General features: G+C 39.6%; 2 protein-coding genes across 3 annotated transcripts in view; both read left to right on the forward strand.

Moving 5' to 3' along the window:
* Positions 1-7196, forward strand: part of LOC143693328 (uncharacterized) — a 48119-nt gene extending 40923 nt beyond the window's left edge. For both annotated transcript variants that reach the window (XM_077173487.1, XM_077173486.1), the window contains one exon: positions 6245-7196. The gene's annotated coding sequence lies outside the window, so the exon portion shown is untranslated. The remainder of the gene's footprint in view (positions 1-6244) is intronic.
* Positions 7197-13072: 5876 nt separating this feature from the next.
* Positions 13073-17181, forward strand: part of CD99 (CD99 molecule (Xg blood group)) — a 29314-nt gene continuing 25205 nt past the window's right edge. Inside the window, exon 1 of the mRNA XM_054654526.2 lies at positions 13073-13474. Within this exon, the coding sequence (XP_054510501.2) occupies positions 13414-13474 (61 nt within the window). The 5' untranslated portion in view covers positions 13073-13413. The remainder of the gene's footprint in view (positions 13475-17181) is intronic.

The following is a 17181-nucleotide window of genomic DNA, read 5'->3' on the forward strand; positions in this document are numbered from 1 at the left end:
AATATTTTATGAAAGTGACATCAGGTGTGTCAAAAGACACTCCTTATGACTGCTTCTGCAATTACAAAGCAAGTCTCCTAGATACTATTTTCTCTTTATTTGGGTAGATGAACTCCTTATGTAATAAACATGCCTTCAATTTCTGAGCATCTGTACTATATTTACCTCAAAGGACAGACATACTCCACAGCAGGACCATAACATATTGTGATTCCCAGTCACCCTGATTAAGGGATCTCCTGAAAAATCCTGCAACTATATCCCATGCTTAACTTTTCAGGAGATATGTATATCCAGGTCTTCACCTTACTCAATACAGAAAGGGTGCAGAGAGGTACATCTGAAGCCAAGGGGTGGGAATCACTCCCAGGTTCCCCTGGTAGAAATGCAGCTTGTGCAACTGTTGATGGAATTTTCCCATCCATTTGAAAAGAAAGTGCATGTTTCCAAGACAATTTAGCTATCTTTCTGTTGTGCATATCTCTCTATCTGCCTGCTTTCCCAAAGACAGACAGCAAGAATAACAACATATAGCCTTGTAGTTTGAAGAAATTAGTACTGCTTTTTTAGGAACACTGGAATAAAACCTTTTGCACTCCATCCATTACATATTTAAGAGTAAGGGAAAAAAAAATGCTGAAGAACCCTAATTTTCTCTGCCAGTGTCTTCCCTGGACTATTTTCCTTTTCATCCTGTTGCCTTTGCTCTAAGTTTTCTCAGATTGCAGCTCCATAACACAGCACCACTGCCAGTGATCTCTTCAGGTTCCCCATTTCTGAAGAAGAACAAAAGGTCTTGACTTTGCAGGTGACATGACAGCTTTTCTTCTCAATACAACACAAGGTTCTGTTTCCTTTCCCAGAACCTTGAGGACCAAGCACCAAGTCCAAATCTCTCTGAGCCTTCTTGTAGAGCTCTGAAATCCAAATAAAAGTGGAGGTTGAATTCTTCATCCTGATTTTCCCCTAGACAGCAGAGGCTACCTTCACTCAGCCAAGAGCAGAAACACTCACTCAGCCCTATCCTCATCTGAAATGTATTTGAGCAACCAGTCAGCTGCTTTGAGCAACACAATGTTAAAAGCAAAGAAAATATTTTAAATTATATGCAAAGCTTATAGAAATAATTAGTAAAGGATAACAAATATAAAAAATCACAATGAATATGACTGTTTGAGTATGCACCAGAGAAAACAAAATCAAAATTATAGATATTCTAGCGCAGAATTTATAAGAAAGATACAGAAATAATCTAGCCAAGCACTGTGGGAGTTGCCTTTGAACTAAAGATCTGAAAATATTTGGTCTTTAAACTAAATATTTTGTGACCAACTGTTATTTGGGACCAGCTTTGCTAGTAAGATTCACAACAATTTAAGAAAAAAGGTGCAATACCCTGAGGCTAGAATTCAGTAATTTTCCCCTGCAGTTCCTTTTTCATACTGCATTTAGTCAAAATATTACAAGTCCAGTGCAGGAAAAAAAAAAAAAAAAAAAAAAGAAGCACAGAGATTTTCAGCTTCAGTTGCTCACAGCACAAACTATGCTGACCTTTTCCAGACAATTACATAAACCAGCAATGATAAGCAGTAGGGATCCCTATTAAAATACAACCCACAGCTTTTGTGTGTGTGCATGCCTTCTTTTTGACCCACTGTTACTGACTACACAAAAGAAGATTTTATGAAGAAAAACAACAGATATGACAAATTCCAACAGAAATCAACTTCCAAATATGAACAGCAAGCATAATCACAGCTGAATCCAGTATTTGCTTAATTCATCAGGGATGGTCTGAGGCATTTTTTTATCCTTCATATTCAACTCAAACTAGGCATGCCAGTAAAACCCCATTCATCTGTTTCATGAGTCATAAGCATCTTTGTTCTGTATGCTTTGCTGACTGCTTCCTCTATCTGAGGGTGGAGAATGTGCTTTGTATAAAATTTCAAATTGCGTGTAAGTTCTCTCTGGCACAGTGCATGTGCCCTACCCAAACTACCACCTTCCTTTACCACATACTTCTGCAGCTGAAATTAGCTGAAAACTCTCAGGCAGGAAATCCCTTAATTTGAACTATGGAGTTGTGCTTCCTATAGCTCCTATTGCTCATTCATTGTGCCTGCTGGAACTCCCAGTTCCTCTTTGCCCACACTTGGTAAGAAATGGAAATAACTGAGAAGGTCATTGGTTGCTTTGGTTTGGTTATTTTAACAAAAGGTGTAGGCAATTGCCTCTAACAAAGAAAGTAACTCAATCTAGCATCGAACATCAATGTTGCCTTGTTGGATCACCAATACAGTGATTGTGGTTGGGAAATAAGTTATGGTGGGTTTTTGTTTGGAGAAAGCACCTTTCCATGGAAAAAGAACAGCAACCTTTCCTTCACAGTTTGGAGGAGATCAGGTATCAGTTCATGGCTACTCCTCTTAACTTTTCCAGCAAGAGTGGGCATTTCTCAGACATTCCCCAAACAGTGTTTGAGGATGGCAGCATAAATGAATGATATTTTCTTCTTGAAAACAAGCTCAAAAACACAATCAGTAAAGCACTCATGGCAACATAAAACTTCATCCTCATCTCAGCAAAGAGTCCAACTTAAGCTTCTGAAAGAGCATACTTCTGAGGATGTATAGTTAATTATTTTCTTCCACTCTTCCATTCTCTACTATGGAATGTTTCTGAGCTCTAAAATAGCTCCACACAAAATTAATATTGTTGAAATAATGAAGGGTCTGCAAGCCAGATGCCTGAGAATTTGATCAAGTGATCAAGTGTTGATTTTCACCTTCCCATATGGTAGACTAGAACACTTGAAAGAGGATGTAAAAACTTAAGTGATGTAAACTTAATCTAGCTAATATTATATTTTGTTTATATAGCAAATTAGTTGCGTGTATCAACCTCATCTTTTATGCTTTAAAATCCTTTATATCACTGTACAAATGCTTCACTGAAGACATACTGAGCACAGAGCAGAAGACAATATATATTATACTGCAAATTACACTGGTAATTAAACATACTTGTAAATTCACAGAAAGCTTAAAGAGTAGTATAAAAAATTTAAAGTTGTATAAATTATTATTTGTTAATAAAGGCTAACTGGCATGTGCAAGAACAGCATAAACTTGACATTCAACTGTTGCCAAAACCGATGTGCTGAGCTGATGTTTTTCTGAAATCCCATTGTGTTGAGTTTAAAAAGTTCACTGCAAAAGGGCTGGGTGAGAGCAGAATTTGTGGGATCAGATGCATGTTTGTCCATTGCTTCACCCTCTTAATGCATCCTCTCCTGCCCAGCATTACTTTTGAAGCAGAAAATTCACTACTCTAAGACAAACAAGCAAATCTTGATTTTCCTTCTCATTAGCCAGTCTTAAGATGTGAACACTAAGGCTAATGAGTAGAGGTAATGCAGCAGAGAAAAATGCTGTGAAACCTGAAGGTGTTTCAAAATATTCTCAGCTGTGCATAAGACAGTAAAGAAGAGATTCTTCTACCTCTGTCTCAGTGCTGTCTTCAGAAAGTCGGCTGGGAAGGTAATGTAGAAAATGGCTGGCAGAGCAGGGAGGAGACCTTTGTACTAAGTTAAGCCTCTGGAAATCAATGGGTTGTTGCTGCTATGTCAAAGACTGTAAACATCTGCTTTTTCTGGCGGTATCGGTTTCGTGACGCCAAGCCCTCCCAGAACAAGAACATAACACAGCTGAGGCTCAGTGTGCTGCATGCTCCTTCTCACACAGCCTCTGCAAAAATGTTGCAATAAAGCTTCGGTCAGTTTTTCAGTTGTGCTAATTTCAGCTGTGCAGCCTGAAACATATCCTTCCTGGTTCTGTATCTAGGAAGACATAAACCATGTTTATGCTACCTGTGGTTTGTTCAAGTCATCCAATGAATCTGCATTAGTTGTATCCAAGGACAGCACCAGGCACATTTTATCTTGTTAAAAAAATCTGAGCTAAATTTTGGAAGTTTTAAGGGTGTCAGTCCACATGTAGAGATATGGAAAGAAATTAGAAGCAGAGATTCTGGTGTTTCAAGATCACAAATCAGGAATAGAAATCTCAGTTTGTAACCTCCCTATTTGCATCACTAAACAATTACTGCCTTTGCTCAAAATATGGAAAGTCCTCTTTGAACCTTTATACAAACCAAAAATAATTTTGTACATTCTGTACCCTAATATATCAGTGGAAGTCTGTAGGATTGGGCTACTTTAATTATAAAAAGAAAATTAATTCCCCATAATCACATTGCCTCACAGAATATTTTGCCTCACAGAAAGAGGCTAAGGGCACCTTTCTGCAATGTTCATCTAAACCACAGGCTACAGCTGTCCCCAGTGTGCCATGACATGGTAGTCTCCTATAGGAACCCATGCTAACAGGATGCACAAGGAGGGAAGGGTAATACATATATATATCTGGCACACAAAGCACAGATGTGAACACACAATTAGTTCTTACTAACAAGCAGGAAGAAAGTAATTACAGACTTCTGTAGTATTTTTTACCTTCTCCCTAGTACATATATATGCAAATGCTAACTAGAACTGGGGACCACCTTTAATAAAATATATAATTAAGGTAGAAATGCCCTTTGCAGATCTATAAACATTACTGCCCTTCTGAGATATAAGATATTATCAACTGATGTGTTCCACTTTCTTATCTAGTTTAGAAGTACTGAAGTCTGTCACTGCACTTAACAGAGTGCAGGCTGAAGCATAACAAAGCATCCCAGTCATTAGGGTTTGGCAACAAATGAGATGCAACGTAGTCAGTAGCAATGCAAGAACTCATCAATACACATTTGTGCTTTTGATCCCTACTCAACATCTGATATCACTATGTAGTTTTAGCTTCTTTTAAATCTTGGCAAGCAGATTTTACATTAGAAGGCTGCAGGGGAAGGGTCTGCAGTTAATCTCTCTCGCAACATGTTCTCCTCTCTGACTTCATAGCACCAGACATAGCTGGGGATGCTTAACATTAAAACTGTGGTGAATTCCTTTGCTGACTCCTGTCTAGTGCTTTCTGCTGACAGCAAGGGCAAGTTTAATTGACTTTTCCTATTACCCAGATGCAGAAGAAGGAGACAAGGCAACAAAATGAAACAGCATCTGGGGAAAATAAGGCAAAGCAATGATAAGAATAGCAAAGAATAATAACTGAGATTTTTAAACCTGGCAATAACAAGCCCCATAAGTGAAAATCCCGCTCTATAAGGACAAATAAGACGTCACTCCAATTCCCCATTCCACTCCTGAAAAAAAAAAGGCAAGAGGATTTGCTGTCATTTGTTTAAGCTTTCTGATAGCACTCCAGGCACTTAGGAAAACAGCAGCATTAAAATAAATGAGTCACAAAAATGGATGTGGGAATGACAAATGCATGAGCTATTTTTCTCAAGTGACGCTTGCTTTCCACATTTCCTACATTCTGTGGAGAAGTTATTCACAGCTAGTGTTCCCAAGGCAGGAAGAGTTATGCTAGCTTGTTTTATGAACTCAAATTTTATGAGTTCAAATGGAAAATGCTGTATTGTTTGACTGAATGGCTTTTCTTAAATTACACAGGCAGGAAAAGGGGGTGTTCTAGCTGTGTGGTTTGTATTTCACTTACATACCGGTTTGCCATTTTGCCTTGTATTTATTGTTTGTTTTTGGTTTTTTTTCTTAATTTTGCAATGTAGTAAAATTTAGACAATCAAGAACATTATAATTTTACTTTAGAAAGCTGCGCTTTCTTTTTTACTTTAGATAATAAGAGGAAAATATTATAAAAATACAGTCGTGAATGTTCTTGATAAGAATTAAAGTGCAAATCTGCCTCCCCAGATCCCAGCATTAGCAACAATACCACACATAAATATGGATATTTTTATTCATAAGATATCCTTTAAGGGAAAAAATAAAAGAGAACTTGAATTTTTTAGTCATACTAAGTGCCTTTCTGTTATATATGCTTTTATTTTGCATGCAAAGGGAGAAAGGCAGAAGTGAAAAGGAAGCAAATAATTAGTAGAGAATAGGAGGAAAAACTATTGTCATCTGTAGTATGGAGAAAACTCCCAACCTGCAGTTTTACTCTTGACCTTCAACTAAATTTAAATCACTAGTTTAAAAAAATTTTAGAAAGAAAGTCCAAATATGAATCAACTGATTAATTTGTGAAACAAATTATCACTTCTTGCAAGTTGAATCATGCAATAATTTTAACTGTTTCTGTTTTCTTTTCAGCTGGACCACAATATCAAAATCAGCAACTCCTCAACTCTCTGTTTTCTCCACCCAGAGAAATATCTAGACTTCCCTATCATTACACCGTTCTTTCCACCACTGTAGTACACACTGTAAGGGAAATGATACTAACAGCCCTCCTCTGGGAGCCAAACTCAGGAAACCAACTTCTTTTCACCAATGAAATGCACAAGAACAGCCATGTATTTCTGTGTCATGATCTGAAAAAAAAGCTTCCTGGGCTGGGGAGGGAACCTCGTGAGCTGGCTCATCAGTATCATGGAGCACAAAGATATAGAGTGTCTTGCGCTCCTAAAGAGATGAAGTGATAAACCACAAGAAAGATCCTAAAGCAGGAAATACAGTGCAATGCTGAAAACTATTTTTTAAAGAAGAATGTTAAAGTTTTCAAAGGGAAATAAGAACTATGGTTTCCTAGACATCTTTTCAAACACCAACCCCACTGAGGGGACATTGACTGTTTGGATTCATTTGTTCCTCAGGCCATCCATGACTAGCAATGTGTTTAGTTCTCTTGTGCATGACAACAGATATATTCTGGGTATTCCCATAGTTAAAGCACTGCAAGTTTCTCACAGCCGTGATTTTGCACGCATGTTTATAACTATGTTTTTTCTAGATCAGTGTCTTCATGTCTTTGTGAACAGGCACCAAATTGAGCATCTTTCCCAACACATACATGACTTTAGTTTCTTTTGGTCTCTTAGTCCATGGCCAGGCTACGCTCTGACAAAGACCATTTTCTTTCAAACTGTACTAGGGCTTGCAGCGTAAATTTAAAAGCTTTAATCACCAAATAGTTTAGATGGGAAGGAATCTTAAAGATCATCCAGTTTTAACCTCTTGCCATGGTGAGGGACACCTTCTGCTACATCAGGTTCTCCCAGACTACCCCTTGTCCTCTCACTACACTCCCCGACAAAGAGTTCCTCCCCTTTAAGGCTAAGGGCAACAACAGTACACTTCATAACATACTGGAGCAGCTGCAACACAGGACTAAAATAGTTTATTCCTGTCAGACTGTAGATGGCTGAAGTTGCCAACAGCATTTGCCACAGCATCTTAATGAAGGAAATCTAAGCAAGGAATACAGAGATGGTTTTGTTTTATCAGTGGAGCTCAAAAGATTTTGCCCTGATGTGATGCATCTCGCGTGCATATACAAAAGTCATTATGAATAAAATGCCCTCACAGATGGCTGCTAAATTCTTGCCATGTTTGTCAGATCTGCTGGCCTCTTTCAAGAATCCAGCTACACCCTCACCGTGTTTACGAAACTGAGCAGTCACATAACTCATCCTATATAACAGAGGTGGAGATTGGACATACAGAAGACAACAAACCATAGAAGAATAATTAGCATTCATTAAACTTTAGTTTATTTCCCTGTTCTAAATCAGGTTTTCTTTTAACCCAAGCCATCAGCACAGCACATAACCTGGGATTATCACATTGGAAATTCCTAAATCCTGGTCATCTTAGAGTTCATGCAGTTGGTATCAAACTAAAAGCCCCTCAAAGGCCACTGATGCAGCTCATGTCCCTGGGACAGGTGGCCTTGTGGCCCACTGCAGGAGGCTTTTGCTGCATGGATCAGAGGCCATGCAGGAAAGAAAGCCCTAACAAGTCCTGGTTGCGCAGAGCTGCATCCCGTGCAGTGACATGTATGACTGCTTCCTTCCATTCTTGCTGGAAAGATGTTTTAGGCAACTTGATTCTGAAACAATGAGACACGCAGACTTGAGCTTGAAAGGAAGATTTCCAAGAATAAGGGAACTTTTTTTACTGTCTAGACAATGTCAGTACTGGGAATACCATAAACATTGCTCTGTTACTGAATATGAAGGCATTCCAACCCTGTTTTACTTCTTGTGAATATAACAGTTTATGACAATGAGCTATTTTTCCTTTGAGGAGAAAATGCAAATGGAAACAAAAAGCCTTAAAAAGGAAATGTTTAGACAATTTGGCAAATGGCAGCAGTACTTGAACAACTAAAACATATACTCACATGCTCCTGTTTTATCAAATAAAAGACCTCTAATATATGTCAGGAGTGCCAAAATCACATTCACTTAGACTTGAAAGGATGCAGCTCAATTAAAAAGTATAAACTGAATGTGGCATTTACCTGTTTAAGAACACCTTCAGTCAGTTTTCTCTTTCCTTCCTCTCTGAAGAGCAGAGACAAACAGAACTTAGTATCAGAAGAGACAACATACAAAACCTGCATTAAGTTATAATCTTAAAATTTAATTATTTTCTTCTTGAAACAAAGAGAAAGAAAAAACTGGACATCAGATGTTTTTCAAAAGGAACAAACATTTCATTACTAAAAATCTCATTTTGCCAAAAAGGAAAGGTATTCCAGATTTTTGTTCAGTAAGTCAAACATTTATATTAAATAAAAATGACTTAAAATACTTAAAACAAAATTTTCATGATAAAATGAAGAGATAGAGGAAACAGGTTTGAAAAAATATGTAGTGAACCATGAAACCTGAATGTCAGCAGTTAAATACAAAGACAAGTTTATACAATTAGCATAAATTTGAAACATTATTAGAAGAATCAAAATTTTTCCTATCAGCAAAAGGAAAAATTTTTTCCTTGGAAAAATTTATACCATAGCCTGCTTAAAAGGATTTATCTTAAAAAAAAAACAAAAAAAAAAAAACCCAAAACAATCTTTTCACTATCATTTATAGGCCTGTGTAGAGGTCTATACCATCTACTGCTACAACCAGACTACTTACAGCATTTATACTAGACTAGATACTTCTAGCTCACATTTTATGAAGAAAAACTGCCATAAATGTCTCTCTAGACATCAAAAAGCTTAACTTTCTAGAATTCAGTGAAGATACTGTAGTCTAATAAAACGAGTTAAAGAGAAAAAAGATTAAGGTTGTTTTTGAAAGGAGTGCATAAAAAACAGTATCTGTTTTAGATAAAATACAATATTACTAAGAAAATTCTTTCAAGAGATACAAATTATTTCATTAGTCAATAAATTGCATTTTCTCTTATGGAACTAATCTTTGATGGCATCTATGTCATAAAATAACAGTTACTTTATAAACAACTTTTTGCCTGATGTCTCTTCCAATGCAGATCAGTATGCAGAAAACTGATCTAAAAATCATATTTCCTTTTATGAACTGTTATGAAAAAAAGGTGTAATAGATTTTGGACATAGAAAGGTATTTGGATAATTACTGAAAGATAAAAACCAACAAAACAAAGTACAAAAATACGTGTGGAAAAATCTGAAAAGGAAATAATACCCAGCTGGTATTTATAGTGGGAGAAGTGGGCTGAGCTTTAAAGGAGATGGGCTTTCAGTTGCCATAGATCTTGGTACCAAAGCACAAAAGCCAGTGCTGAAAGCAATGTAAGTACACTGCAATTATTGCTGCTACTGGAGGGAACAAGAGGTACCAACAGAAAGAGGACATTTACTGCAGGAAAAGCTCAGGGTGGCAAAGATCAGGTAATTTGCAGAAGTTGTTCAGAATCACCTGCAGAAACTCCTTTCTGAAGGACTATTTGTTATCAACCAGCTCATTTTAGAGGAATATAGTTTGCTTCCTTGGCATGAAACACTTAGGCTACAATTCCCTGAAAGGTGGCTGTAGCCAGGTGGGGTTGGTCTCTTTCACCAGGCAGCAGCTGACAGAACTAGAGGACACAGTGTTAAGCTGCACCAAGGGAAATACAGGTTGGGTATTAGGAAAAAAATTTTTATGGAAAGAGTGATAAAGTACTGAATGGTAGTGCAGTCACCATCCCTGGATGTGTTTAAAAAAAGACTGGATATGGCACTTGGGTGCCATGGTTTAGTTGAGGTGTTTAGGGCATTGGTTGGACTCGATCTTGAAGGTCTCTTCCAACCTAGTCATTCTGTATCTTAATGTCTGTATCTTAATGAGCATCAGAAAATAGCATCCAAGGGGGAGTCAGCAGAGATTCTGGAGCCTCTTTGGACTCTTGCTTATTCTGAATATAGAATTATAGAATTTTCCCACTTTAGAATTGGGAATACTACTGTCACTTAAAAAAAAAAAAAAAAACAAACCAAAAACCAACCAAAACCTAACCAAACAAAACCCAAAAACTGAACTGATAAAGTTTTTATAATTTCTGACCAAAGATTAAATAGGGCTTAACAACTTCTTTCTATTTAATCCTTTAAAAAAATCATTATTGTATTGAATGACTACCCAATTGTTTGTGGCCCTAAAACTTCCCTTACTGATAAAATATTACAGGAAACTTTGCTGGTGGAACTACCCCCTTGTCACAGCTCAAGATGAAAACACTGGGAGAAAATAAGGTGCTACATGTTTGATTTTAAGTTAAAAATACATACAAATGTAAACATTTATATCCTCATAGTGAGAAGAAACCTAAAGATCAGAGCACATACTTCAGTAGATGCCATGACAGAAACCAGAGGTGAAATCCTGCCCTTCAGTTTGATCTCCAAATGAGTAAAAAACATGAGATACTTATGGCAAATATTCTTCTAATACATGCTGTTAGATGGAGCCACAGCATCAACACACCCAAAATCCACTCCTTAAATGTGTGTTCTTAGCCTCAGAAGAATTGTACCTGAAATATAGTTAGTAGAGAGTATTGCCAGATTCTGGTGAATTGTAAAAGCAAAAAAGACAACATAATGTCTAGGGTTATTTTCGTGTTCATACAAATTTTATAGCATGTAACAGAACACAAGGGTGAATCAAAGCTTAGTTTGCCAATCCTGCCCATCTCCTTTATTTTTTCCTTAGTGCTGTATTTGTCCATCTGCTTCACCATCCACAGACAGTAGCCCTCTGATTGCAAAGAGTATCCCTGGGGGACAGAGCAGTAAGGTTTTAACTGCACCATGAAGATCTGGTTTTTAGCAAATAAAAATCTATTTTTCTTTCCTTTGCTTCTTTGGACACCTGGAGAGCTATGATGTTTCTGGCAAGGTTGAAAACTCCTAAGTAAAAGGGGAAAAAATTAGGGTGAGACAGTAAAAGAGCTACAAGGATCTTATTTCAGAAGAGGAATTGGGGGAATCTGAGAAGAACATTTACCTTCATAGCTCAGGGACAGCTCTTCAGTTGTGCACACCCCAGATTTTATTCAAGCTTGAACAGTTTCACCTAGGTTTACAACTTCCAGCCTTCATTGTGATGCTCTGTAAGTCACATTTTTATTCAGGTCAAACCACAGACCACGAATGCCTTTTAAAGTTCATGTTCTTTAGTAATAAGCCATAAGGCAACCTTTTCTCCTACTACAGCATCCTCAGATCAGAAAAATGCCCACGCTTTCTGCAGAGACTTCCTGGCAGAGGCTATGGACTGTACAGAGAGAGTAAAAGACCTGCTAGGACAACCATTGCAGGCTGGGCAAGACAGTGCTATTGGAAGAAGTGGGTCTCTGATTATGATTACTCACACAATAGGAAAAACAGCCTTATTACTAAATGATTTTGATTTTTTACAGATAAGTTTGCTTTATGTGTGAAACAACAAAGCCTGGATTTTTTTAAAATCAAGTCCACACATAGAAGAGCTGGTAACAACAAATCAGGAAACTCATTTTCACAAAATACCAGTGAAAATTTCAGATCATGACATTAGTAAGATTGAAAAAAATTACCAGATATCTGTAAATTTGGAAAATTTATTAGCCATAAAGAGGCTAGTGCCAGCTAGCTGTGCTCCTGCCTCAAGGACTGAACCAAGTGGAAAACACAAGCTGTAGTACAAAGTGCAGTTATCTCATGTCTGTTCAACAGGAAGTTGCTTTTACTTCATCTAAAGCAGGTAGCTTTGATGAAGAGTAATTTTGGCAATAGGAAGCTACAGGGCCCTGTTCTGACATGGTAATATCCAAGAGATAACTAGGTTTTCTCTGTCAGCTCTGCAGTTCTTAGGCAGGAGGCATGTTTTGGTATGATGTGATTAAATGTGCAGTAGTCTAGGGAGTACCAATTCAGGTTCTTTTTGGCAAGGCACCAACTTCTTGGGCAATTCTTAACAACCACCATAAACACTCTGTTAAAGGATATCCTTTGAGCAACATTATTAATTTCCTGTATATAAGCACAAAGCATTTATGGCAATTCACATATTCAATCTTACCTTCTAGGCTTGGGGTCTGGCAAAAATGGGAACTGCTAACCACTACATAATGTTGACTTCAATACTACTCCTGCAAAACTCAGATATTTTAATGAAAAAACTTATCCTTAAATTAAAACACAGCATAATTTTAGAGCAAGTCTAAAAATAACCTGATTAGGCACTGTTAAAAAAGTAAAAAAAAAATAAACACTCATCAATTTATGAACTGGTGACAATGATTTGACATTTCACCTTTCCAGCTGGCAAGGTCCTACAAATTTTAAATAACAGATATGGTCCTCTCCGAGGAAAGTATAGGTCTATGACTACTGAATCCAAGTCAGCTACCTTCTAAATTACACTGTGTGTGTCACTGTACTGTTTATTATCCAGTCAATGATCAGTGCATAGCTGGCAATTGAAGAACCAGGATTTGGGGGCAGTGTATTTTTCATACACGCCCCTCAACACAGCTCAGCACAAGTACAATTACAAAACTCGAAACTATTTTCTTCTGACTAAAGAAAAAGCAAGCCTGCCATGGGCAGCATTATTAGGTGTCCTGCTGTGTTTTGCGTTGGGTGACTTTTCCTGAGGAAAAGCAATGAACGGGAGTGCCTGATTCAAGAGAGGGCAGCGGTACTTGCGCACCTGAGCATTCATCTCTGCTATTAAAACCTGAGGCCAGAGTTGAAGCCCCGTGGCCTCCTTTCGGAGCTCCCTTCAGTTCGCAGGCAGGCTGCACGGCAGCGGCCAGGGCTGAGCAGCACGACAGAACTTCCACTCGTTCTTTATCTCTGCCGGCAGCGAAAAGCAGCCGCCGGCTCCCGGAGCTATCCCGCCTCCCAGCTGGAAGGAGGGCCCTGGGGCGCGGCGGCCCGAGCGCGTTGGGGCGGTGGCCTCGGCCCCGGGGCGGTGCCGCCCTTGCCTCCCGTGGAGCAGCTGCGGTGGTGCGGGGAGCGGCTGTCGGCAGCGCGTGGTGTGTGTCTGTCTGTCTGTGAGCTTGTGGGGCGGACAGCCATGCGGCGCTGGAGGCTCCTTCTCTTGCCGGTGCTCCTCGCCGTCCTGGTCTCCGTCAGAGGTGAGGAGGGGTGGGAGCTGCGGAGCGGCCCTGCCGCGGCTCGGGGAGGCAACGCTGCCCTGCCCGGAGCCCCTGGGGCGGGGGCCGAGCGCTTCCGTTTGCAGCAGTGCGGCTCGGCCAGGCAGTCCCGGGAGGGAGCCGGGCGGGTCCCTGGCTGACCGTGTCTCATAGACCGGGGAAACAGCGCTCTCCCCCTCTTGGCTTTTATATTTACTTCTTTCTTCTCATTTTACTGGCTGGAAAAGTGTTCTGAGCTTTCTGCCCACCTTCCGCACTGGAAGATGACTGGTTTATCATCCGCGGTGAATCCGTGGTCCTCGCCCCAGTAGGGCCCTTGGGTGCAGGGTGGTCCTTGAAGGGGGTTTCGGCTCCTGGGGAGCTCGGCTGGAGCGCAGCTTCCATTTTAGGAAAGAAAGCGGAGTCACGGCAGTCCCAGGGCATCGGATAGTTACTCACCAGAAAGTCTGCCGTCACACGACAGCCTTTAAAAAATAATTATGGCAAAACCGCATGGTGAAACACACTGATATGTTTTCTGAGAAACTTCTCGTTGCTTCAGTATGTATCAGGGACAATCTTCCTGACTCAAAAAAGTCTGTATGTAATAGCACGTTGGTATTTGGTAAAAAACATTTGGGGGTGGGGAAAGTAGTAAAGTCTCCAGTAGGAAGGTGTTTTTTCCAGGCGGAGGACTGCTGAACTGGAATATGCAGTCCAAACTGACATTTCCCATTCATATGACTTGTTTTTAAGACATTTCTTTCTTCTTTTTACAGTGTCAATAAGCCTACTTGTTGCTATGCCTAGGTTTTTTTTCAGGTACTTCATAAAAGCAGCACCTCAAATCTTAAATATCTACCTCTGTGAAAGAGAAGGGAAAATGCATGCTCTTAACGTTGATTGGAAGCTGTATGTAGTGCACATGTGATGCCAGATAAGCAGTTTGACAGCAAGGCTGCTTGAATTCAGTTCTGCTGTGGCCCTATTGTGGTCTTGATTTGCAGGTTGGAAGAGCTGAGCTCTTGGAAAAAATAGTACAATTTTATAGAAGCTGCCTTTAAAACTGACAGATGACTCGGGCGGCTTACATTTGTCATCTTACTACTTGTGTGGAAAATGTCCTCCTCTACTTCTGCAAGCATTCCTCATGGTTGTAAACAGCAAGATCTTTGCTGTGATGCTCTTAACACGTGGAAGTATTTGGGGCCACTGAGAAACAGGTTCTTCTTATACTTTTTGCCAAGAAGCGTGGAGATGAAAAGAGATGTCAGGATTGTGCTTTACTGGAGGGAAGGTGCACAACAACTGCCTCTAAGGGTTTTGTTTTAAATTCTGAGGAAAATTATGCTACTACTAAAAGCAATCTAAAAGATTGCTTTTAGAAAGGTAGTTAATTTATATAAGTGCTGGTTAATGTCAATAATGCAAACTGAGTAGATAGGTTATAATTAGTTTGGACACTTTTTCCTTAAACAGAATGTGTAAGAATTTAAGAACTGCAGAGAATGTTAGCCTGGAGAGGGTGGGGCCCTCCAGGGGAATTTCAGATTTGTGCTCATGCCATCTTAAATGACAAAAGCGAAACCTGAATTACATGCTTTTGAAAAACTTAATTTCACTGTTGGTGGGATGTCTGTAGTCTGAATTTACAGAACTGCTATAGAAAGTTAAGGGTCTTGCTTTGTCAGCAGTTCAGCTGTTGCGAAACTGTGTGGAGTTGACTATTTTCACTGGGGAACTGCCTGCTTTCATGATTCAAGCAGAAGAATCTGTGCTCTGGACTGATAACTTCTTGCAGGATCATTCATTTTAGGCATAGGAAAGTTGTTAGTGTTAAATCAATGTTCAACATATCCACAAGGATTTGACTGTATTATTTATTAAGCAAGGGTGTACTTTGTTATTTGAGCTTGCTTAGAGAAAGATCTCGCAGTTTTAACCTCAAAGCTGCTATTTAAGTGTTGTCTCATGTGCTAAGTATGAGCTCTGCCAGTCTGGCAGAGCTGGAATTTAGATACCGTTGGGGCTGTATCCATAGGAAAGTTAAATGTGAGTTTTTATATCACCAGTTTCTATAGGCAGTCTGACAACTTGCCCCTCCTGAGAAGCGGGATCTCTGTTTCTCTTCCTTTTTTTTTTTTTTTGGTCTGGTGCCCATCGAGGCGTGCACTGAGATGATTCAGCTTGATAAATCAGCAGATGACTAATCTGCACTGAGTTTGCTCTGCGGAGTGTTTGATGGGTGTTCCTGCCAGCACAAGGGAGTGGCAGGGCCTAGCACGGGAGAGTGGATATGAGATGGGGACAGGGAAAAAAGGGCAAGAGGCTTCCTGCTGTGGCTGCCTGTGAGGTGTGAGACCAACTCAGCCATCTTGTACCTGGAAAATCATTGGGTTAGCCCTGTGTCTAATTTGAGGCATGTCGTTTTCAAAATACAATGCCAAAAAAAAGCATTAGGCAGCATGACTTCTGTCCAATGTGTATGAACACCACAGCAGATGAAGAATCAAACAGAAAAAAGCCTTGCATGATACTCTACACATGAACTTGATGATCTTAGAGGTCCAAACCAAGCTCAATGATTCTCTGTGATTCTGTGCATGATGAGCAGCAAGAAACTGCTGTATTCAGACACATGGCTCAAAAGTCTCCCTTATCTACTGCAGAAAGATCAAAGCATGAAAAGCCGCCTGCTTACTGTGGGCCTGGAGTTTGGACTGGGATATATGATTTAAGTATCTGTTGCAAGAATTGGGGGGAGCTTGTTGAGTGAAAAAAAGCTGCCAAAGGGAGGTGAGCAAAATACAGGCTGGAAAATGAGGAATCCATGTTGTAAGATCAGTAGCCTGGGGTGAAGTGTGGGTGGAGATCCCTTCTAAGACCTCTGTAATTAGAGGGCCCCGAGGAAGGGAAGGAAACATTTGAGCTCCTGACTTCTTGCTGAGGCAATTCAGTGTTGAGAGAGATGACTAGTTGGATGGTAGAAGGTGAAATGATCCTGTCTGTAATCCAGTAGATGGAGCTTTCAGCTGGGACAGGGAGGTACTGTAGGGACTCCTGGAAGCTGAGCTTTGCTTTGTGGGCTCTGGAGCTGTTTGCCTTTTAAATCTGATTTCAAAAACCTCAACAAAACCAATAATAAGCCAACAAGCCACCCCATAGTTTTCATTGGAAAAATTTCAGTAGCAGTGCTAGAATGCATACATGGCAGCATGAACTTTAAAAATGCAGCACTTGTTTCTCCATCTTTCTATTTTCTCTAATGTGAAACAGCTAATAATTTTTTTCATGTGGTGTTATATAAAATGGCCACTACACTGTTATATCAAAATGATGTCACTGCAACAATCCATAAGCTTTCCTTAAGCCATAACTGTTAGTTACAGTGATTTAACTTGGCAAGAGCTAAGTGTGACTCAGCCTACTGCCATCTAGCCAAGACCAATTTCATTATTTTTCCTGACGTTACTCTGGTTCATATGATTGGTTCGTCTGTGCTTGAGACTCTTGCCTACTTTAACTCTTGCTGTCTTGAATTTCCCACTGAAATGACTTTGTATTTCATCAGGTGTCAGCTGTGTTGGAAAATGCAATGATAGTAGTAGTCATTGGTTAAGATCATTTTGACTGGAGCATTCCACTTTCTTCTAGCCTTCTGCAAACTGCTTTTGGCACAGGAACCTGCTCTCTGGAGTACAGTAAAAATG

This window comes from Agelaius phoeniceus, chromosome 2 (genome assembly GCF_051311805.1).
Source record: "Agelaius phoeniceus isolate bAgePho1 chromosome 2, bAgePho1.hap1, whole genome shotgun sequence".
Taxonomy (NCBI): domain Eukaryota; kingdom Metazoa; phylum Chordata; class Aves; order Passeriformes; family Icteridae; genus Agelaius; species Agelaius phoeniceus.